The 24,065-nt window shown below is 41.9% G+C and overlaps 1 protein-coding gene across 1 annotated transcript in view; it reads left to right on the top strand.

Moving 5' to 3' along the window:
* Nucleotides 1-24,065, top strand: part of DNAH6 (dynein axonemal heavy chain 6) — a 279,376-nt gene that overhangs the window by 176,542 nt on the left and 78,769 nt on the right. Inside the window, exons 50-60 of the mRNA XM_006055830.4 lie at nt 642-809; nt 1,471-1,706; nt 3,272-3,533; nt 4,827-4,950; nt 6,302-6,498; nt 7,769-7,972; nt 10,520-10,645; nt 14,797-14,961; nt 19,798-19,865; nt 21,225-21,405; nt 22,827-23,006. Coding sequence (XP_006055892.4) covers nt 642-809; nt 1,471-1,706; nt 3,272-3,533; nt 4,827-4,950; nt 6,302-6,498; nt 7,769-7,972; nt 10,520-10,645; nt 14,797-14,961; nt 19,798-19,865; nt 21,225-21,405; nt 22,827-23,006 — 1,911 coding nt within the window. The remainder of the gene's footprint in view (nt 1-641; nt 810-1,470; nt 1,707-3,271; nt 3,534-4,826; nt 4,951-6,301; nt 6,499-7,768; nt 7,973-10,519; nt 10,646-14,796; nt 14,962-19,797; nt 19,866-21,224; nt 21,406-22,826; nt 23,007-24,065) is intronic.

Raw genomic sequence — 24,065 nt, 5'->3', positions numbered from 1 at the left:
TAAAATTTTCAACATTTTAAATAACAAAAATGAAATCATTTATCATTTAGATATTTTAAGTGTTTTTCAATGGATATTACCTGGTAAATGTATGCCTAGTAAAATAATGTGACAGATATTTCTGAAACCAGCCTATTTGAGCCACCTTTTCTGGCTCATCCTCAAAAAAGTTATTCCCAGGTGGCTTCTTTACCAAATGCTGCCCTTTGATCCTAGTCAAGGGTTTCCTACCCCTGTGGAAATGTCAGCAACCAGAGATAAGTATCTGGGACACTGTCTCCAGTGGGCCTCAGCCCTGCTGGTCCATCCTAAGGAAACAAGCTCCCAGAGATGTGAACTCCAGGAATTTCTATCTGAACTTGTCCTTAATTCATTCACCATGCTACCAAGCTACCACAGAGGCTAAAAATAATACAGTGTGATCCCTCAGTGATGCCCTACTCCCGTGGCCAGGGGACAGGGATCCAAACCCACTGTGGTGAACTTCAGGGCCATGTGTTCCTGTACGTTCAGTGTTAAGTATTACAAACTGATTCACTAATTCTGCCAATGCAAAATTCTAGTACATAAATCAGATAGAGATACCAATAAACTCGTAGTTTGTAATACTCAACATAATAGTTATTTTCTTTGTCGTTTAGGCACGTGAACGGGTGAAAAATGGTCTCACCAAGCTGTTAGAAACAAATGTACTAGTAGATAAAATGAAATTAGATCTTTCAGCTTTAGAACCTGTCCTTTTAACAAAATCACAAGATGTTGAAGCCTTGATGGACAAATTGGCAGTGGATCAAGAAAATGCGGATCAGGTATGCAGCATCACCTGAGTGTGGGTGAGGACGCTTTGACCACCAGCTGACCCCTTTCATACAATGATAAAGAATGGGAATTTTTAGATATGTTATTAAATTTAACTTAAATATATGTTGTTAAAACAATGAACTGGTAGATCAGTTTAGCCATGCTTTTAATCCTGGCTCTCTCCCTGATAATCAGGAAATGCAATGAATGGGACAGAGAAAGTTGTAAGAAAAGTACAAGCTACAAATATAAAGCATCCAATTTTCTCCCAAGAATGAATTAGTTATTCATTCTTATAACTCTATCTCCATTAGTTTATCATCATGGCATGAGATGGACAAAGAAGAGTATAAAATGCAGTATACCTAATCTTATTTCATCATTGGTCTGATTCAAAAGAGTAAATATAACTCACTATTATTCGCCTTATTTTGTGTTTTTTTTACTTTTTAAACTTTTTATTTTGTTCTGGGGTATACATATACATATATCCATTCTCCCCCAAACCCACCTCCCATTCAGGCTGCCACATAACACTGAACAGAGTTCTATGTGCTATACAATAGGTCCTTATTGGTTATCCATTATTCACTTTGTTTTTAAACATTGAAATTCACATACTGAGATCATGTTGAGCACATACTTGAGCAGTCATGTTTCAATGATTAGGTCCGTAGCATTGTGCAAGAAGATGAAGCAATAGCAAAAGTGAAAGCCGAAGAGACCCAAGCCATAGCTGACGATGCTCAGCGAGATCTTGAAGAAGCGCTCCCTGCCCTCGATGCTGCTAACAAAGCGTTGGATTCCTTAGATAAAGCGGATATATCTGAAATCAGAGTTTTCACAAAGCCCCCAGATATGGTCATGACCGTGATGGAAGCCATCTCCATTCTCTTGAATGCCAAGTGAGTGCCTCACAATCACCCAATACAAAATGCCTGGTGGAATTTCTTTGCTTTTTTCCTTCATTCTCATTTACGTGTTTTCATTCTTTTCTTCACCCTGTCATTGATTCGATCAGTCATCCAACAAATTGATTGGTACTTTAATAGTATTTTTTAAATTAATGAATTTATTTTTATTTTTGGCTAGTTGGTCTTCATTGCTACGCGGGCTTTCTCTAGCTGCAGTGAGCAGGAGCTGCTGTCCAGCTCGGTTATAGTATTCCAGCTTCTCATTGTGGTGGCTTCTCTTGATGCACAGCACAGGCAGACTTCAGTAGTTGTGGTGCTCAATATTAGCTGGCCCATGGCACTTAATGGAATTTGCCCAGACCATGTCCTCTTCATTGCCAGGCAGATTTCCAACCACTGGACCACCAGGGAAGTCCCAATAGTATTTTTTTTTAATTATAAGTGACACACAGATTGGACATCATTAAACACCTATCTTTATAGCTTCTTTAGATTATCTTCGATTTTCTCTCTTGCTTAGAAATAACAATAGTAATAGTAGCAGTAAAACAAAACTCATTTTGGGTGGAAATTAACATAAATGTCATTCTACAAATTTTGCAAGTCAGTTAGATACAAACAAAGTGAATTTTTATAACTATAGCTCAACCAGTAAATGGGGTTTCCCTAGTGGCTCAGATAGCCTGCAATGCAGGAAACCCACGTTTGATCCCTGGGCCAGGAAGATCCCTTGGAGGAGGAAATGGCAACCTACTCCAGTATACTTGCCTGGAGAATTCCATGGATGGAGGAACCTGGTGGGCTACAGTCCATGGGGTCGCAAAGAGTCATACACAACTGAGCACCTAACACTTTCAACCAGTAAATAAGAACATTTTCGGAAACATCATTGTAAATATTAAAAAGAAAAAACAGGCTATACACACTATGAAAGTAAATAGCATAAATATATGCCTAGAAAACAAAAGTAGTAACTCATGGTGCTCTTAAAGCCTAGCAAAATGCTTTCAGTAAATTGTGTTGTATTTCCTTTATAATAGGAAGACTCAGAGCAAGTTAAACTAGTTACATAACTAATGACATAGACAGTTGACGTTGTTGTTGTTCAGTCATTAAGTAGTGTCAAACTCTTTGCAACCCCATGGACTGCAGCATGCCAGGCTTCTGTGTCCTTTACTATCTCCCAGAGTTTGCTGAAACTCAAGTCCACTGAGTTGGTGATGCCATCCAACCATCTCATCCTGTCATCCCCTTCTCCTCTTGCTCTCAGTCTTTCCCAGCATCCGGGTCTTTTCCAATGAACTGGCTCTTTGCATCAGGTGGCTAAAGTATTGGAGCTTCAGCATCAGTCTTTCCAATGAATATTGAAGATTGATTTCCTTTAGGGTTGACTGGTTTGATCTCCTTGCAGTCCAATTCCATGAAAGCATGCATAATTGACATATAGTCTTTTTTAATCTGTAGAATAATATCTTAATGTTCTCAAAGGAATACATTTCTTTTGTTGTCACATTCCTTTATTGCAATGCTATTAACTTACCATTTGTGTCTTTTAGACCTGACTGGCCAACAGCAAAGCAACTTCTTGGTGACTCTAACTTCCTAAGAAGACTTTTAGAATATGATAAGGAAAATATTAAGCCTCAAATCCTGGCAAAACTTCAAAAATATATTAATAATCCTGATTTTGTGCCTGAAAAAGTTGAGAAAGTATCCAAAGCATGTAAATCCATGTGCATGTGGGTAAGAGCCATGGACTTGTATTCCCGAGTTGTCAAAGAAGTCGAGCCAAAGAGACAGAAACTCCGTGCTGCACAGGTATATGGTCTGTGTTGTGATATCTTATAGAATCAAAGACCATGATCATCAGACATTCAGGCTTCTTTTGTGGTGCCACTGAGACCCTATGCAATATAGATAGTAACCATGCTCTTGAAGATTATTTTTCTTTTTCACAAAAGTGTTAGTCGCTAGGTTGTGTCTGACTCTTTGTGATCTCATGGACTCTAGCCCACCAGGCTCCTCTGTCCATGGAATTCTCCAGGCAAGAATACTGGAGTAGATCGCCATTCCCTTCTTTAAGAGATCTTCTCACTGAGCAGTTGAACCTGGTCTCCTGCATTGCAGGCAGATTCTTTACCATCTGAGCCATCAGGGAAGCCCAGAATAGCTAGTAGAGATTGTTATTTCATGTTCCCAATGCTGTGGGCCCGGTTTGATCCCTGATTAGGGAACCAGATCTCACATGCTGCAATTGAGAGTTTATATGCCTCAACTAAAGATCCCACATGCCACAACTATGACCCAGCATAGCCAAATAAATAAGTAAACATTAAAAAAAAAAAAAAAGATTCAAACATGAACAAGTGTGGCTGTGTTTCAATATAACTTTATTTATGGTCATTGAAATTCATTTTATGAATGTGTATTTGATTTTTTTTTCCCTAACCATTTAAAACTGTAACCACACAAAAATAGGTAGCAGTCTGGATTTGGCCTGTAAGCCATAGTTGCAGACCTCTGCTCTAGAGAACTAGTTAGGAAAGATTAGTTTTCACTATTGCATGAGTATTTCATTTGTTTTATCATTTTTAAAATACTTATTTTTAGCTGTACTGAGCCATCACTGCGGTTCAGGCCTTTTCTCTAGCTGTGGTGAGCAGGGTCTGCTCAGTGCACAGGCTCCTCACTGCAGTGGCTTCTCTTGTCGTGAAGCACGGGCTCTAGGGCTCGTGGTGCTCAGTAGTCGCAGCACATGGGCTCAGTAATTGCAGCTCCCTGGCTCCAGAGTTACAGGGAAGCCCTGTTTTATCATTTAAAGTTAATAGTTCATTGTAGTAACTAACTCACCTCCAAATGCTTAGTACATCTGTTTTGCTAATCTTTCTATGACTCATTGGGCTTTGTTTTGTTCTGTTTGGTCCTCCTCTTATATTTTATTCTATTTTATATTTGGTTTAATTTTGTATATCATATCAAAATCATTTAGAACAAAATCTTCTGGGGAGAAAGAGAAAGTAAATCTGATTTTTTAAAAAATAGCCCATTATAAATGGGCAAATTCAACCCTCTTTGGAGCTTATTCTTAAAATATTTACTTGATTTTATTAGGCTGAACTTGATATCACTATGGCTACTTTGAAAGAAAAGCAAGCATTACTAAGACAAGTAGAAGAACAAATACAAGCCTTACAAGATGAATATGACAAAAGTGTGAATGAGAAAGAAAGTCTGGGTAAGTAACTCATAAAATTTGTGTTGGTTAGGAAATGCCAGATTTTCCAAAGGAGACAGTGTTTTCAGGCAGTCAAATCTCAGCTTCCATCCAACATATGGGTGTATTTGCATTAGATGGATGGTCTTAACCTTCAAGTATAACTTTAGAAGAACTGAGTATATTGTATGTATTCAACTTCTATGTCTGAATAAGACAGAGCAGCACATGAATTTGATCCAGAAAATAAATACTACAGGGGCAAGAAGAGAGCTCTGTCTTCAGCCAGAAGAAAGGAGTATCAAAAGGGAGCTCTCTGTCACAGATGTGAAGAACAAACATATGGATACTAAGTGGGAACAGGGAAGGTTGAATTGAAAAATTGGGATTGACATATACACGCTGTTGATACTATGTACAAATTCATATCAGACTCTTTGCGGCACCGTTGACTATAGCCCACTGGACTCCTCTGTCTATGGAATTCTTCAGGCAAGAATACTGGAGGGGGTTGCCATTTTCCCCTCCAGAGGATCTTCCTGACCCGGGGATCCAACCCAGGTCTTTTGCATTGCAGGCAGATTCTTTACTGTCTGAACCACCAGGGAAGCCCCCATAAAATAGATTACTAAGGAGAACCTACTGTATAGCACAGGGAACTCTACTCAGTGCTCTGTGGTGACCTAAAAGGGAAGGCAATCCAAAAAGGATGGGATATATTTATATATATGGCTGATTCACTCTGTGGTACAGCAGAAACTGACACAGCTGTGTAAAGCAACTATACTCCAATTTTAAATTAATTAAAATAAAGTGAAAGGAACTCTCTGCATAGGCTATTCAAAGAACTTGGACTTGGCTTTGAAGAGAGAACTTGGGCTAAATTGGCCTGAGGTTTCCCAGAGATGTATTGACATCATTAACCAAATAATGGTCATTCTGCTATAAGCAGAAGCAGATGAGTAAACTTCTTACACTGTAGGAAAATACTGAATGACATAACCAGATTTTCTTTCGATTTTCTTTTTTTTTTAACTTTACAATATTGTATTGGTTTTGCCATATATCAAAATGAATCCGCCACATGTATACATGTGTTCCCCATCCTGAACCCTCCTCCCTCCTCCCTCCCCATACCATCCCTCTGGGTCATCCCAGTGCACCAGCCCCAAGCATCCAGTATCGTGCATCGAACCTGGACTGGTGACTCGTTTCATATATGATATTATACATGCTTCAATGCCATTCTCCCAAATCATCCCACCCTCTCCCTCTCCCACAGAGTCCAAAAGACTGTTCTATACATCAGTGTCTCTTTTGCTGTCTCGTATACAGGGTTATTGTTACCATTTTTCTACTTTCAATTTTCTAGCAAAGACGATGGCACTGACCAAGGCACGTCTGGTACGTGCTGGAAAGCTGACGGCTGCGTTAGGAGATGAGCAAGTCCGATGGGAAGAAAGCATCCAGAAATTCAACGAGGAGATATCAAATATCGTTGGGAATGTGTTCATAGCAGCAGCTTGTGTGGCCTACTACGGGGCCTTCACGGCCCAGTACAGGCAATCGGTGAGCAAACATACTTCCTGTGAGGACTGAGAAACAGCTGATACTGGGGGAGGCGGGATGTGTGCATCATTTTTCTGGGTTTAGAGGGAGGTTCTCCATGATGGAAACTTAGGTCTACATTCCACTACCCACCACCTTCCCTATTGTTGTTGTTCAGTCACTAAGTTATATCTGACACTTTGGTACCCTATGAACTGCAGCACACCAGGCTTCCCTGTCCCTCACTATCTTCCAGAGTTTGCTCAAACTCATGTCCATTGAATTGGTGATGCCATCCAACCATCTCATCCTCTGTCACCCCCTTCTCCTCCTGCCTTCAATCTTCCCCAGCATCAGGGTCTTTTCCAATGAGTCAGTTCTTCCCATCAAGTGGCCGAAGTATTGGAGCTTCAGCTTCAGCATCAGTCCTTTCATTGAATATTCAGAGTTGATTTCCTTTAGAATTGATTAGTTTGATCTCCTTGCAGTCCAAGGGACTCCCCTGTACCCCTAGGCTTTCCTTAACACAGTCCTTCTTTTCCTCTCCTGCCTTAGAAAGTTACTCACAGCTTTGCTTACACAACACAGCAACCTGGGAGAAGAAAAAGAGACAGGGAGTCTCCCACCCCTAGGATCAGAAGTGGCACCAAATTCAGCCAGGATGAAATGTTCTGAATTGGCGAGGCTGCTACACAGGCTCAGCAATGGGAAAGAGCAGGGATTATTTGGAGATATTTGCAAAACACTTTTATGAAATGCCTTTCAAAAAATGTTTTGCCCTGACCTTGAGTTCTAAAACCTAGTTGGTGTAAGACTCATAGAGACTCTCCAGGAGCTCAGGGGTCAACTGATTCTAATCAAGCAGGGGGACCAGGAGTGCTGTTGGGAGAGACAGGTCCCTGTTGTGCATGTCTGCACCACTCATTGAAGGAGGTGAATGCTAATAGCCCTCTATCTCATCTGCTAATTCTCAGGATCACCCAAGGTCATTGTGGGAACCCCCAACTTCTCCATGTGGTCTCAGACGCTTCCCAGAGTGAAGACTACCATGACAACCCCTGTGTTTTATACTTGAGAAACCTGGGGTCCCAACAGCGCGTATAACATGCCCAAAGCCACACCTAGCTAATGGTGTAGTTCTAGCCCCCGGATCTCCTAATTCTTTGTCCACTTCTTATGTCCTGGGCTCTGATTCCAGGATGCCTGTGGAGCCTGGTAGGACTTGTTTTGTGGATCCTCATTTACTAAGTGTTCCTGACTCATATACAAGTTAGCTTTTCTCCTTCGACAGCTTATAGAGTACTGGATCCAGGACTGTCAGTCTCTGGAGATCCCAATCAATCCTGACTTCAGTCTCATTAACACTCTCGGCGATCCCTACGAAATACGGCAGTGGAATACAGACGGGCTGCCCCGGGACTTGATATCAACGGAAAATGGCATTCTGGTTACTCAAGGCAGACGGTGGCCTTTGATGATCGATCCCCAAGATCAGGTGTGTAACCAGTGCTTCAAATGAAGAGCAGCCTATTAACTCTGCTTAATATCATTCTATTACAAATTCTAAAATAGACTTCAATGTACTTGTAAGATCTTGGATGTAAACCTACAAAGCCATCAAGATGTCTTCTAGTTCACATCCCTCATTTTATGGAGAAAGTAAAAAGGGAAGAGTCCAAGTGCTCTGCACTCTTGATTTTGGTTGGTTTTATTCAGAGAGTTGACCATTTGTTTTCTGTTTTCTGTGGGAGCAGAAATTCATTCCTGTATATAGTCCTCGTCCCTAAGAGTTCTGAGGAGTCAGAATGAAGTCAGGGTATGATGAATTTGACACTAGTGGTAAAGTATCTTCCTGCAATGCAGGAGACCCGTGTTCAATCCCTGGGTCAGGAAGGGAGTGATTACCCACTCCAATATTCTTGCCTGGAGAATTCCATGGACAGAGGAGCCTGGTGGGCTACAGTCCTTGGGGTTGCAAGGAGTCGGACACGACTGAGCAACTAACACTTTCACGTGATGAATTTGGGGCCAGCTTTCCTGGAATTTACTAAATTCCATTCTCTGACTCCTAAGTCCTTGGATCAGTTGTTCTAAATGGCTGTTGTTTCATCACTAAATCGTGTCTGACTCTTTGCAACCCAATGAACTGCAGCACGCCAGGCTTCCCCTGTCCTTCACTATCTCCCGGAACTTGCTCAGATTCATGTCCATTGAGTCAGTGGTGCTATCTAACCATCTCACCATGTTCTAAATGGGGTTTAGAAAATGGAGTCAATTTGAAAGCAAGGGAGACAACCTTGAACACCTTGTATGAGCTTTATTTTCATAGATGGATCTTGAACACCTTGTGTGAACTTTTTTTTAACCTAGGTAGTAAAAAAAAAAATCTTTATTTGTCCCAAGTTTGAACAACAACAAAAAAGAATCCCAAATATTAGAATTAAAAAGTGTTTTTATTTGCAAGGGGAGTGATTTTTCTTTTATTTTACCTTTTTTTAAAATCAGAGTATAATTGACTTACAATGTTGTATTAGTTTCAAGTGGGAATCTGTTATATATTCACTCTTTTTAAGATTCTTTTCCCATATAGGCCATTGCAGAGTACTGAGTAGAGTTCCCTACTGTATACAGTAGGTCCTTATTAATGATCTATTTTATATATAGTAGTATGTATATGTCAGGGCTTCCCTGGTAGCTTAGAGGGTAAAGCGTCTGCCTGCAATGCGGGAGACCCGGCTTCGATCCCTGGGTCAGGAAGGTCCCCTTGAGAAGGAAATGGCAACCCACTCCAGTACTCTTGCCTGGAAAATCTCATGGATGGAGGAGCCTGGTAGGCTGCAGTCCATGGGGTCACAAAGAGTCGAACATGACTGAGCGACAACATGACACGATGTATATGTCAGTCCCAATCTTCTGATTTATCCCTCCCCTGCTTACTTCTTGGAGAAGTAAATGGCAATCCACTCCAGTATTCTTGCCTGGAAAATCCCATGGATGGAGGAGCCTGGCAGGCTACAGTCCGTGGGGTCGCAAAGAGTCAGACACGACTGAGCGACTTCACTTTCACTTCCACTTACTCTCTGGTAACCATGTTTGCTTTCTAAATCTGTAATTCTATTTCTGTTTTCTAAATAAGTTCATTAGTATCCTTTTGTTTTAGAGTCCACATATAAATGGTATCATATGATGTTTGTCTCTGACTTACTTCTCTCAGTTATGGCAATCTCTCTATTTATCCATGTTGCTGCAAATATCGTCATTTTGTTCTTTTTTTGGCTGAATAATATTCCACTGTATAGGTGTACCACATCTTTTTTTCATTCCTCTGTGATGGAAATTTAGTTTGCTTCCATGTCTTGATGATTGTAAATAGTGCTGCCAAGAACACTGGGATTCATACATCGATATATTTTCGAATTATTGTTTTCTCCAGATATATGCCCAGGAGAGGGATTGCTGGATCATATGACTACTCTATTTTTAGTTTTTTAAGAAATCTCCATGCTGTTCTCCATAGTGGCTGCACCAGCTTACATTCCCACTACCAGTGTAGGAGGGTTCCCTTTTATCCACACCCTCTCCAGCATTTATTGTTTGTAGATTTTTTTGATGATAGCCATTCTGAAGTGTGTGAAGTGATACCTCATTGTAGTTTTGATTCGCATTTCTCTAATAATTAGCAATATTGAGAATCTTTTCATGTGTATTTTTATCTATCTGTATGTCTTCTTTGGAGAAATGCTGTATCTTCCACCCATAGTTTGATTGGGTTGTTTGGTTTTTTTTTTCTTGATATTGAGCTGCATGAGCTGTTTATATATTTTGGAGATTAATTCCTTGTTGGTTGCTTCATCTGCAAATATTTTCTCCCATTAAGGGTTGTCTTTTCATTTCGTTTAATGAATGAAAACATTAAACAAAATATTGCCTTTGCTGTGTAAAATCTTTCAAACTTATTTCTAGATTGAACATAGTTTCTAAACTTTAAAAACTTTCACATTTTTACAAACTGAAATGTCCTACTCTGTGCTTTCTCATACAGGCAAACCGCTGGATAAGAAACAAAGAAAGCAAAAATGGTTTAAAGATCATTAAGCTCACAGATAGTAATTTCTTACGCACACTTGAAAATTCGATCCGACTTGGTTTACCCGTCTTACTGGAAGAGGTTTGCCTTTTCACTTTTTTTTTCCTTGTGTTAGTTTCCAACCTTCAGACCATATCTGAAATCCTGTACAGGCAGTCGCTACATTACGACAAAGACACCAGTCAGCTCCCTTTTCTAAATGGTCAAACCAATTGCTTTGCTCCTTAATACACTCTCATATGGGGAATGGTCTGTCACTGAACCAATTTTTGGAAGATACTGCTTTGGTGTGAAGTGGGATGGTCACTGTCTTCTGACACTGCTAATTCTCAGGCCTCGTGTGACTCTTGATCATTAGCAGCCCCAGAAATTCAAAGCAGCAACCTCATCAGGGCATGTGTCCTTGAACCAGTGATGTGAAGCCAGTAAAGCACCCCAATAAGTATAAATATTATTTTCCACTTGGGCATAAAGTTAGAATTCAATTAAGTGGTATGGTATAAACTTCCACTTTTTTAAAAAAGTATATATTTTTAAGTCTTTGTGCTTTATTTCTTCAGAATCAAATCACTCCAAGAGTGGATGTTTTTGAAACTGTTCATTCATTCAACACACATTGTTTGAGAATCAATGGCAAATAATACAAAGATGGTTCTTGCCCTTAATAAGTTGACTATCTAGTTGGGGACAGAGCTAATAAACAGAGAAAAGAGAAAAAATGAGACAGAGGAGATGAAGAGAACTTGTGGTAGGGACTTCAAAGAGATAAACCCAGTGCTGAAGTAGCTAATAAGGAGGTAGGGTGGGGAGAGCTGACTACCATCATGGTTACCAATGGTAACATTTAAGCTGTGACCTATATGAAGAGTTCACCATGAGCACTCAGAAAGATAGGCTTTCTAGGCAAAGAGGACAGCATGTACAGCAGCCGTGGACACAAAAGAAACTGGGTAACAATTGTAGTTTATTTCCTTAATTTCCCATACTAGTTGTATAAGAGAAGAATGAGTAAATGAACACTGTGAGCTTAGTCTCAGTGTAACTGTGTCTAGAAGGATCTCTTTAGCAGCAGAATGGCGAGAAGCTCAAAACAGACCAAGGACCTGGGGCAGCTTAGCTGCAACCCTGGCGTGGTGCAGCTAATATTAGAAACAGCTACCACTCACTGGTGGGCTTCCCAGTGGCTCAGCAATAAAGAATCCATCTGCAATGCAGGACACACAAGAGATGTGGGTTTAATCCCCTGGAGGAGAGCATGGCAACCCACTCCAGTATTCTTGCCTGGAGAATTCCATGGACAGAGGAGCCTGACAGGCTACAGTCCATGGCATTGCAAAGAGTCGAACACGACTGAAGCAACTTAGCACACACGCATCACTCACTGAATGCTTCCTACACACCGGACTCTGGTGTTGGTGTTTCATGTGTATGAACTCTTTAATCCACACTGCACCTTACAAGGTGGCTACTACTATTATTCCATTTTACCAATGAGGAATCTGAGGCACAGAAATGTGAAGTAAACCATCTGAGCAGCCTTGATTTTATAGAAAATCCACAGCAAGTTACCAGGCTCCCAGTCTGAACTCCAAAGAGCACAGGAATCCTCCATGTGTGGCTGTGACCTTGACCAAAATGGGCAAGGTTCTGTAATGGGTCCCAGGTTCCCATTTAAAGCCTAAAGCTACGGGAGAGGGTGAGATCTCCAAATATCTTTGGCAGGGAGTCTCTTTTGCTTTCTGTGAGTTGGTGTCACTCAGATTTTACACCTAACTGCTTTCTACATTTGTGAGGTGGTATTTTCAAACTTTGCCTGCACCCATTGGTGTGAAATAGAGTTAACCAATCTCAATCACTATCTTTTAATGAAATAAAATAGATTTTTATGCATTTTTAATTCATCTGCATTTGTTATGACTTTTAAAGCTGGAATGTGATTTAAGCACTACATTCAAAAAACTTGCTCTGAGTTACTTTTCAAATGGCTTTCCAACATTCCTAGGTAGACTTATAAATGTGCCACTCTAAAAAATATTTTTCTTTGGAAAACAAGCCCTATGGGTAGTTATTTCCATCAAGTTGGTTCAGTTTAACATACTAATTTCTAGAGGCTTGGCACATGCAGCTGATCACTACAGGGGATGGGAGGTTTAAAAAGCAGATTCCAGAAGATGAAAGTCACTTTAACAAGATGTCGTTGTTCTTGTTTAATCGCTCAGTCCTGTTTTGTGACCTCTTGGACTGTAGCCCCCCCGAGTCTCCTCTGTCCATGGGATTTCCCAGGCAAGAATACTGGAGTGGGTTGCCATTTCCTTCTCCAGGGGATCTTCCTGACCCAGGGATTGAACCTGAGTCTCCTGCATTGCATGAGGATCCTTTACCACTGAGTCACCAGAGAAGCCCAGCTTTAATGACTTTTTTTCTTTTAAATATCAAAGTGTATATTAATACTTCAGAACACTTCAGTGACAAAAGATCCAGTCCACTAAAGAATCTGCTTGATAGCTCAATACTTCAGGCCATGAAGGTAATGTAGGTTGTTACACACACCTTACAAGAAACACTACTTCAGTCCATTAAGCCAACATGAAAGTAGAAACAAAAAACTAGCTCTGCTTTAGTGCCAAAAGTATCACAGTGTCACATTTAGTAGAAATAACTCTTATCTTCCATTGTCATACAGATTTTTAAATGTTAACAAAATTAAGGAAACACCTGAAAACATTATCAGAGGGAATGGAAACAGAATGTTGAACAGGTAGCCAACTAATCCTCAAGTGGAGCTTCATCTACTTCCTCCATGAGGGACATGTCATAGAATAGACTTTAAAAAGCACAAAACTAGGGACTTCCCTGGTGGTCCAGTGGCTAAGACTCTGTGCTCCCAGTGTAGGGGACCTGGGTTCCATCCCTACTAGTTGGGAAACTAGATCCCATATGCTGCAACTAAAAAAAGAAGATTGTATGTACTACAACTAAGACCCAATGCAGCCAAATAAATATTAAAAAAAATAAAAATAGTAAAAAGCACAAAATTGTATTGTGGGTGGTAAGGGAAACTTTTATCTCATAAACTTTTGTTTTAAGAAATTGCATGCTCAGGTACCACATCACAATTTAAAATAAGTTTGTTAGCTATTGTTGTTGTTTAGTCTCTAAGTCATGTCCATTTCTTTGTGACCCCATGGACTATAGCCCCCCAGGCTTCTCTGTCCATGGGATTTCCCAGGCAAGAATACTGGAGTGGGTTGTCATTCCCTTCTCCAGGGGATCTCCCTGACCCGGGGATTAAACCCAAGTCTCCCGCATTGCAGGCAGATTCTCTACCACCTGAGCCACCAAAGAAGTCCAGGTCTTGTGAGCTATAAATTACATCAAATTTTGGCAGCTCCCAGGCCCCCATCACATACAAGCTGATATAAAGATGTTTATCATGGGGGTTGTTGGCAATGTCTACATGTCCATGTTCTTACCAACAATCAGATTTGCTTTGAGGGGGGTACAAATTATTGTCACGTAGAGTGGAGATCTACAAACTTTCTGTGAAGAGCCAGATATTTTGGGTTTTTCAGGTCACATACTGTATTCTTGCCTGGAGAATCCCTTGGACAGAGGAGGCTGGTGGGCTGTGGTCCAATGGATCACACAGAGTCAGACATGACTAAAGCAACTTAGTTTGCACGGTCTGTCTACAAACATTCTCTGAACAAATACTCTTCTGTGTTTTGTTTACTTTGGGGGTTTTGTTTATTTATTTTACAACCCTTTAAAAAGGTAAGAACCATTCTTAGCTCAAGAGCTATACAAAAACAGGCCCCATTGGGCCAGATTCAGCCTGCAGGATGGAGTTTGCCTGCTCCTGACCTAGAAAAACCATGAAGGTGAACAGAGTTTCCTTTTTGTCTGGGGCCTGTTCAAGGGCCACCCTATGGATTCTTCTTTCTTAGCTGCTTTCTCTTCTTTCTTAGCTGCTTTCTCTTGGGGATGAATTGTATATAAATTTAGCCCAAATAAATATATGACCTTCCCATGTTCTTATCTCTAGAGTATTAAGGAAACAAACTCTGGAAAATGTACTCTGTTAGAGGGAGTGAGAGGAGTTTAAGAAATATCCATAAGATCACTGAAAATTTCCCTGTTCAGAGTAAAGTTTGAATAAGAAATTTGAAAAAGTTGCTGCCATGCATTTAATGCCTTTTGAAAATATATTTTTTATTGTTTTAACGTTTAAGCTTAGAGAAACCCTGGATCCAGCTCTGGAACCCATCCTGTTGAAACAGACTTTCATCAGTGGTGGACGACTGCTGATTCGCCTTGGAGATTCAGACGTTGATTATGATAAAAACTTCAGGTTCTACATGACGACCAAACTGCCAAACCCCCACTACCTGCCTGAGGTACAAGCTACAGGCCTGGAACCCCCAGCCTGAGAGGATTTTGCTGGTGTGATGGGTTTCCCCTTGCTGAAAGGAATGACTCCTCCTAACCCCTCTTCCCCTATGTCACTCACTCCTCCCACCATCTACTACTCGCTTCTCTTCAGAGTCCTGACTGATTCCAGTCACGCTTCTGCTCACCTTCTGACTGGGACTCAAGTCCCTCCCACTGCTGGGTCCCCAGGCCCCACCCTGTCTCACTTCCCTGTGCTCCTTTTCTGCTCTCCAGTCATTCTAATGAATCATCTAATTCTAATGAATTCTAATCATCTAATCATTCTTCAAGAAAATTAGAGATACCAAAGGAATATTTCATGCAAAGATGGGCTCAATAAAGGACAGAAATGGTATGGACCTAACAGAAGCAGAAGATATTAAGAAGAGGTGGCAAGAATACACAGTAGAATTATACAAAAAAGATCTTCACGACCTAGATAATCACGATGGTGTGATCACTCATCCAAACATCCTAGAATACGAAGTCAAGTGGACCTTAGGAAGCATCACTACAAACAAAGCTAGTGGAGGTTATGGAATTATGGCTGAGCTATTCAAATGCTGAAAGATGATGCTGTGAAAGTGCTGCACTCAATATGCCAGCAAATTTGGAAAACTCAGCAGTGGCCACAGGACTGGAAAAGGTCAGTTTCATTCCAATCCTAAAGAAAGGCAATGCCAAAGAATGCTCAAATGACCACATAATTGCACTCATCTCACATGCTAGTAAAGTAATGCTCAAAATTCTCCAAGCCAGGCTTCAACAGTATGTGAACTGTGAACTTCCAGATGTTCAAGCTGGATTTAGAAAAGGCAGAGGAACCAGAGATCAAATTGCCAACATCTGTTGGATCATTGAAAAAGCAAGAGAGCTCCAGACAAACATCTACTTCTGCTTTATTGACTATGCCAAAGCCTTTGACTGTGTGATCACAACAAACTGGAAAATTCTGCAAGAGATGGGAACACCAGACCATCTGACCTGCCTCCTGAGACATCTGTATGCAGGTCAGGAAGCAACAGTTAGAACTGGACATGGAACAACAGACTGGTTCCAAATAGGAAAAGGAGTACGTCAAGGCTGTATATTGTCACCCTGCTTATTTAACTTTTATGCAGAGTACATCATGAGAAACTCTGGGCTGGAAGAAGCACAAGCTGGAATCAAGATTGCTGGGAGAAATATCAATAACCTCAGATATGCAGATGATACCACCCTTATGGCAGAAAGTGAAGAACTAAAGAGCCTCTTGATGAAAGTGAAAGGAGAGTGAAAAAGTTGGCTTAAAACTCAACATTCAGAAAATGAAGATCATGGCATCCGGTCCCATCACTTCACGACAAATAGATGGGGAAGCAATGGAAAGAGTGACACACTTTATTGGGGGGGGGGGGCTCCAAAATCACTGCAGATGGTGACTGCAGCCGTGAAATTAAAAGATGCTTGCTCCTTGGAAGGAAGTTATGACCAACCTAGAGAGTATATTAAAAAGCAGAGACATTACTTTGCCAACAAAGGTCCGTCTAGTCAAAGCTATGGTTTTTCCAGTAGTCGTGTATGGATGTGAGAGTTGGACTGTAAAGAGAGCGAGGACCTAAGAATTGATGCTTTTGAACTGTGGTGTTGGATATGACTCTTGAGAGTCCCTTGGACTGCAAGGAGACCCAACCAGTCCATCCTAAAGGAAGTCAGTCCTGAATATTTATTGGAAACTGAAACTCCAATATTTTGGCCACCTGATGTGAAGAACTGACTCATTTGAAAAGATCCTGATGCTGGGAAAGATTGAAGGCGGGAGAAGGGGTCGACAGAAGATGAGATGGTTGGATGGCATCACCGACTCAATGGAGTTTGAGTAAACTCCGGGAGTTGGTGATAGACAGGGAGGCCTGGTGTGCTGCAGTCCATGGGGCCACAAAGAGTCCGACACGACTGAGTGACTGAACTCAACTGAACTGAATCATTCTTCTCTCTCCTCGGAACCAGGGCCATTTGTCCCCTCTTATTGTGGCTGAGAAATGACTCAGAGCCTAAGAGAGCCTCCAGGGGTGGGGTGGATCTGTCAGTGTCTGTGTGTGCTGGCGCCCGCCCAGCAGACAGCCTCAGATGAGAAAATGGCCTGCTTGAGAACTCTGGTGACCAATGACATTAAAAGGTCATGATTCTAATGTCTGGAGTCTGTACTTAGAGCTCTGGGGGAGGGGCATCTTGTCCCCTTCCTCATGCTCTCAGACTACTGAGGGGAGCTGTGTGAGCCCCACATCCATCCACAAGTCTCTGAACCACAGTAAGATCCAGAAGATTCCCTCCTCTTGTGCTGCAGAGCCAGAGGCAGTTGTAACAGAAAAGAAGACAGCTGGGATTCCTCTCTCCCTCCCCGCAGGGAGCTCTGAGGGGCAGCTCCACCTACCCACCTACCCATCCCCACTTCCCGCCCCCACCCCCTCACAGCCTTGGGCTGCCTCCACTCCAGGCACAGCCACTAACTCTGCAGGATCTTCCCAGCCCCACAGGCCCCCACTCCTTCTCTAATGGTGTCCAAGGAGTGAGAAAAGGGAATTTCCTCAGAACTTCACTCCTCTAAAACTCCCACTAAAAGTCATCTTGGAACATACCATTCCAAAGAGTATCATTTTGTTTTAATTACTGAATCCTGATAGCTGCCTGTCTTCTCTGGATGTATTCAGGCTGAATGAAATTGACACCCTTCTTGCATAAAATGAGGGAAATGCTCTTCTTAAAAGCCTAGGTCAGGGTTTTGCTTGTCAGCCTCAAGGGGTTTAAATGTGAAGCCGCTGCCAGAGCTCATTTCTCAAGGGCCCTTTTAGATTTAAGAAAGCTCAGTTGGTAAGAAAGCTCATCTGCCTGCCATGCTGGAGACCCAGGTTCAATTCCCAAGTTAGGAAGATCCCCTGGAGAAGGGATAGGCTACCCACGCCACTATTCTTGGGCTTCTCGGGTGGCTCAGACAGTAAAGAATCTACCTGCAATGCAGGAGACCTGGGTTCAGTCCCCGGGTTGGGAAGATCCCCTGGAGGAGGGCATGGCAACCCACTCCAGATTCTTGCCTGGAGAATCACCATGGACAGAGGAGCCTGGCAGGCTGCAGTCCATGAGGCAGCGAAGAGTCGGACACAACTGAGTGACTAAGCACTACTCACGTGCTGATTCACAGCCTTCAGTTTCTCACTTATTTAACTTTTGATAGAATATCACACACCTCCCCAATCCGAGCTCTGTGACTGCAGGTAGATTATTTCACTTCTTGGATCATCGAGTCAATCAGCTAAAGTGGAGATAAAGCTTACTTCAAGGATTTGTCTGTGAAGATTAAATAAGAATAATGTGTGTGGATAAAAAACAAGATCCTCCTTAGTACATGGAACTGTATTCAATATCCTGTGGCAAACCATAAAATGGGAAAGAACATAAAAAGGAATGTGAATGTTTACATATATATATATATATATATATATATATATATAAAACTGAACCACTTTGCTATGCAGCAGAAACTAACACATTTTAAATCAACTATGTGTCAACAAAAGTGTTTAAAATTTTGTAAGAATGTTTATAAAATAAATGACATTTAAACAGTACATGTATGATTTTTGCTGTTGACTTATTCCCTGGTGGCTCAGATGGTAAAGCATCTGACTGCAATGCAGGAGATCTGGGTTCAATCCCTAGGTCAGAAAGATACCCTGGAGAAGGAAATGGCAACCCACTCCAGTATTCTTGCTTGGAGAATTTCATGGACTGAGGAGCCTGGCTGGCTACAGTCCACGGAGTCGCAAAGAGTCGGACAAAACTGAATGAGTTTCCGTATCTGAGTGATGTCAGAATATTATAGCAACAACTTGTCATAAAAATAGTATGATGAGACAAAACATATAAAACTCTAGTATCAACGGTTTCTTTTTAACACAGGCAAACTATCTGAAAGTCATATAGCTTCTTTTTAACAAAGGTAAACAATGTGAAAGTCACTCTAAGTGATTTTTATTAGCCCATTTAGCCTCATAAATACCCTATGCATTCTTGCTTCCTATTTTCCCAGTTTTTCTTTTTTAAAAAAAAACTTTTTGGCTGCACCACGTGACATGTGAGATTTTAATTCCCTGACCAGGAATCGAACTTGCACCCCCTACATTGGAAGCACTAATCTTCAGCCACAGAACCACCAGGGAAGACCCCTATTTTCCCAATTTTTAAGGATCAGGACCTGAAAGCTTAAAATGGACTGGCTTGTTCTACATCACATACACACTGACAGGTACAGCTAGAATTTGAGCCTGCTTCTTTCTAACCCTTTGCTGGCTCACCTTTCCATAAAATACAATTCTCTAATAGTGGCATTTGAGGAGCAAAATTGTCACTCACAGCAGTAGAGAAAATTGCATTATAATTTTGTGAGACATGAGACTTCCCTGGTGGTCCAATATCTAAAACTCCACACTCCCAATGCAGGGAGCCTGGGTTCAAGCCCTTGTCAGGGAACTAGATCCCATATGCCACAATTATGCCACAGCTAAAGATTCTACATGCTGCAATGAAGATCAAAGATCTCACGTGCTGCAACTAAAACCCAGTGCAACCAAATAATATAATTAAATTATTAAAAAAAAAAAAAAGAACTTAGACTAGGATTTTATTGCTTGCCTTGTGTGGGTAGCAAGTGTGTTCACCATTAGACCTGGAATACATCCAGCTGGGCAATAATGAGCCCTGTTCTAATAAAGAAAGCCGTCCATATATTATTAGTCTGAACCAGTTACTGTCTGCTTCTCTTCTAGGTGTGCATCAAAGTTACCATCATCAATTTCACTGTAACCAAATCAGGTCTGGAGGATCAGTTGTTAAGGTAAAAAACAAAGGGCAGGTGGGGAGGAAGTGGCGGGGACAGCAAAGATTTCCTAATATTTTGTTTAGAAATTTTGACTTAAGAAAAAGATTAGCTTTCAAATAGAGGGATGGGGGCAAAGTGACGGGAGACATCAGTTTGCATGTTTAGACTAGAGAAGCTAGAGGTATAGGCCCTTTATTCTTTTCTTTTTCTTTTGAGATTTGTGTGTTATTTGGTGGACATTGAGGGCTTCAAGCCTGGGAGGCAGGATTCACAGATCACTCTGAGGGACAGCTCTGAAGAGGCAAGGAGGGGAGCCAGGATATATAAAAGTTTTTGCAACAAAGTAACCAAAAGATTGCTGTTAATTAAAGAAAATCTCCCTCTCCTAAAGAATCTGCCTGCAATGTAGGAGACCCAGATTTGATTCCTGGGTCAGGAAGATCCCCTGGAGAAGGAAATGACAATCCACTCCAGTGTTCTTGCCTGGAGAATCCCATGGACAGAGGAGCCTGGCGGGCTACAGTCCATGGGTTACAAGAGTCGGACACACCTTAGCGACTAAACCACCACCACCAAAGAAAACTGGATTAAGTCAAGTTAAGGAATCTAGTGCTTTTCTATGTATGGGAAGATGCAAGAATCTGGGCTCACTGAAATCATTCCTTTGATATGCACCTTAGCTATCTTGGCTTCCCTGGTGGCTCAGACAGTAAAGCGTCTGCCTGCAATGCAGGAGACCCAGGATGGATTCCTGGGTCGGGAAGATCCCCTGGAGAAGGAAATGGCAATCCACTCCAGCACTCTTGCCTGGAAAATCCCATGAACAGAGGAGCCTGATAGGCTACAGTCCATGGGGTCACAAAGAGTCGGACTTGACTGAGCAACTTCACTTTTCACTTTCACTTTAGCTATCTGGGGCCAGCATCCTGTACTTTCTCATCATGAATAAAGCCCCCTTTTTAGATGCAACCAAGAATTGTTTCAGAGAGGTGGTAGGATTTCATGAGTCTCCCCTCTTAGTAGGAAAAGAATGTTCCAGGCAGCATTTTCAGCTTGGGACAAGCAGCCGTTAGAAACAGAAATTGAATGATTAGAGAGATGAAGCACTGAGCAGATTTCCCTAAGATGAGCAGAAGCCATGGGAACTGTGGTCAGGTGCAGGTCTCTGAGATCTAAGATAAAGAATTAAAGCGTATGTGTAATGCAGCTAGTCACTGGGGACACCCAAGAGGGGCCTATGCACTAGGATTTGGCTGGTAGCATTAATATTCAGGTAAGTAGTATTCAGGATACAAACAATGAGAAATTTGGAAAGAAAAACAGAACCCTAGAGCCCTGAGAAAGACCTAACTTAGGGATTCACTTTGGCACCAGTGATGTCGTGCGACTCGAGAAGCCTGAGTTGGAAGAACAAAGGATCAAGCTCATCGTGAGGATCAACACTGATAAAAACCAACTGAAAGCTATTGAAGATAAAATCCTGAAAATGCTCTTCACCTCTGAGGGAAATATTCTGGACAATGAAGAACTCATTGACACACTCCAGGATTCAAAGGCAAGTCAAATATTTTTACTATTTATAAACAGTGTGTTACTTCAAAAGATATAACTGCACCCTTTAAGGGTCCTGCCAGTCTTTTTATTTTATTTTTAACTTTGTGAGGTCTTCATTGCTGTGCTTGGGCTTTCCTAGTTTCACGAGTGGGGACTTCTCTCCAGTATCCTATCATCTGCATCTGTAAACTAGTTTCTGTTTGCAAGGCATTGCCTTGAAGACATCCTTCCTATAGAGTAGAGACATCATTGTTGTACAGTAGAAACCAACACAACATTGTAAAGCAATTTTCTTCCAATTAAAAAATAAATTTAAAATTTGTCTTTTTTTAAAAAAGAGTAGAGTCAGGATTGATTGCTCCCGGGCTGCACTTACTGCCACTTCCTGCCTATAGTTCATAGGTCAGCGGTTCCATTGTGATTGCTCATGGTCCCTGCCCTGGACCCTGTGACTTCAAGACAGAGGATTTCCCAACCTAGGGATGTCCACATCTGAAGAAGATGAGAGAGTGATGAACAGAACAGGGGCAGACACCAATAGGGAAAGGCAGAGAGACTGAAGGAGACAGAGAAGGGAATCTTGGAAACCCCACTGGCCAGAAGGCTCCCTAGAGCCACAAACCCAAAAGACAGAAAACCAAGAGAGCAGCGGGAGAACTTGACAACATCTCTAGCTTACTTAGGATTACGCTGTTATTGTTTGGTCACTAAGTTGTGTCCAACTCTTTGCGACCCCTTGGACCCTTTCTCTGTCCGAAGCCCCAGGCAAGAATACTGCAGTAAATTGCCCTTTCCTCCTCCAGGGGATCTTCCCAACCCAGGAACTGAACCAGTGTCTCCTGCATTGGCAGGCAGATTCTTTAACACTGAGCCAATAACCCTTCTCAAACAACAGCTTCTACCCCCGGGTTTCCCTGTAGGTACACCTGGAGTACTGGGAAAAGAGAGAGAACATTAGATTTCCTTGTTATTCCAGACTGGCATGTGGTACCGCTGCCTTCTGGACTCTCTCCACCCCCTCTCATGAGCAGTTTCATGGATATCCTTTCTCCCCTCCTATCTCCTTTCGTTACAGGAACGCTGGATCGCTTGAGGACTGCTCATGATGAAGCCCAGGAGCAATTGGGTGTTAGTGTTTCTATTTCAGAAGGCACCCAGGTTTCAGGCTCAGAGAAATTCTGCTGCGCTTCTCCCGCAGTCTCCTGTGTTGCCTGTTTTCTTCTGCCCATCCCTAACTCTGCCTGGAAAGGAGGTCAGCTCAGTTAGAAGGAGGTCATTGAGTCCTGAGACTGAGTCATGTGTCTGAGGAGCCTCCTTATTATAATCATGAATTCTTTCCTAGACCTAACTGGATATGTTCCCTAAATCCCACCATTTTTTGGAAGCACATCCTCAAGGACTTGTTTTCTTATGTTTATTCAGATCACTTCTGGTGCCATTAAAATCAGACTGAAGGAAGCTGAGTCTACTGAACGGATGATAAACATCGCTCGTGAGAAGTATCGTCCTGTGGCCACTCAAGGCTCTGTTATGTACTTTGTCATTGCAAGCCTCTCAGAAATAGATCCCATGTATCAGTACTCACTAAAATATTTTAAACAGGTAAGTGCATGGTTGTTGTTGTTAAAGAAATGTATCAGTGCCTCATGAGTGAAATGGAGAAGGGCATGGCAACCCACTCCAGTGTTCTTGCCTGGAGAATCCCATGGACTGAGGGGCCTGGTAGGCTATAGTCCATAGGGTCAACAAAGAGTCGGACATGACTGAAGTGATTTTCACTTCCACTTCAGGAGCGAAGAGGCTATTTCTGACCCTCCATAAAAATAAGAGAGGGCTTCCCTGGTGGTCCAATGGTTAAGACTCTGCACTCCCAACACAAGGGACATGGGTTCAATCCCTGGTCAGGGAACTAAGGTCCCCTCAGGCTGCAAAGTGTGCCCCCCCTCAAAAAAGACACAGTATGGCTACCAAGTGGGTGAGGGAAGAGTGGGATAAACTGGGAGATTGACATATACACATGATTGATACTATGTATAAAATAGATAATTAATGAGAACCTATTGTATAGCACAGGGAACTCTATTCAGTGTTCTGTGGTGACCTGATGGGAAGGAAATCCAAAAAAGAAGGAATATATGAATGCTTATGACTGATTCACTTTGCTCTACAGCAAGAAACTAACACAACATTGTAAAGAATTCCACTATACTCCAATAAAAATTAATTTTAAAAAAGACGTTGAAATATTCAGACAATTTTTATACACTAGACCAAGCTTGGTTTTTCCTCTAGATGTCTTGTTTAGTCCCCTTGGTATGGTCAGGGGGCCGGCAGCAATAGGAGCTGCAGGAGAGAATGGTAATGAACTGAGAGAAATAGGAGGCACGTTGTATAGACACACCTGGGCTCTCTTCCAACAAGATGTACATCTGTTGTAGCAGCCTTTACAAGCCATTTTCACTTGTTCCTAATGGCAGGGTTGCTGTTCTCACAATGGGTTGCCATCTCCCCCTTTACTTGGTGGATATTAAACCAAGATTCCCAGGTAGCACAGTGGTAAAGAATCCACCTGCCAAGGGACAAGACTCAAGACATACAGGTTCAATCCCTGGGTCAGGAAGATCCCCTGGAGAAGGAAATGGCTACCCACTCCAGTATTCT

Source organism: Bubalus bubalis, chromosome 12 (genome assembly GCF_019923935.1).
Source record: "Bubalus bubalis isolate 160015118507 breed Murrah chromosome 12, NDDB_SH_1, whole genome shotgun sequence".
In the NCBI taxonomy this organism is placed as follows: Eukaryota; Metazoa; Chordata; class Mammalia; order Artiodactyla; family Bovidae; genus Bubalus; species Bubalus bubalis.
Note: the sequence above shows the minus strand (reverse complement) of the source record. Positions and strands in the feature narration are given on the sequence as shown.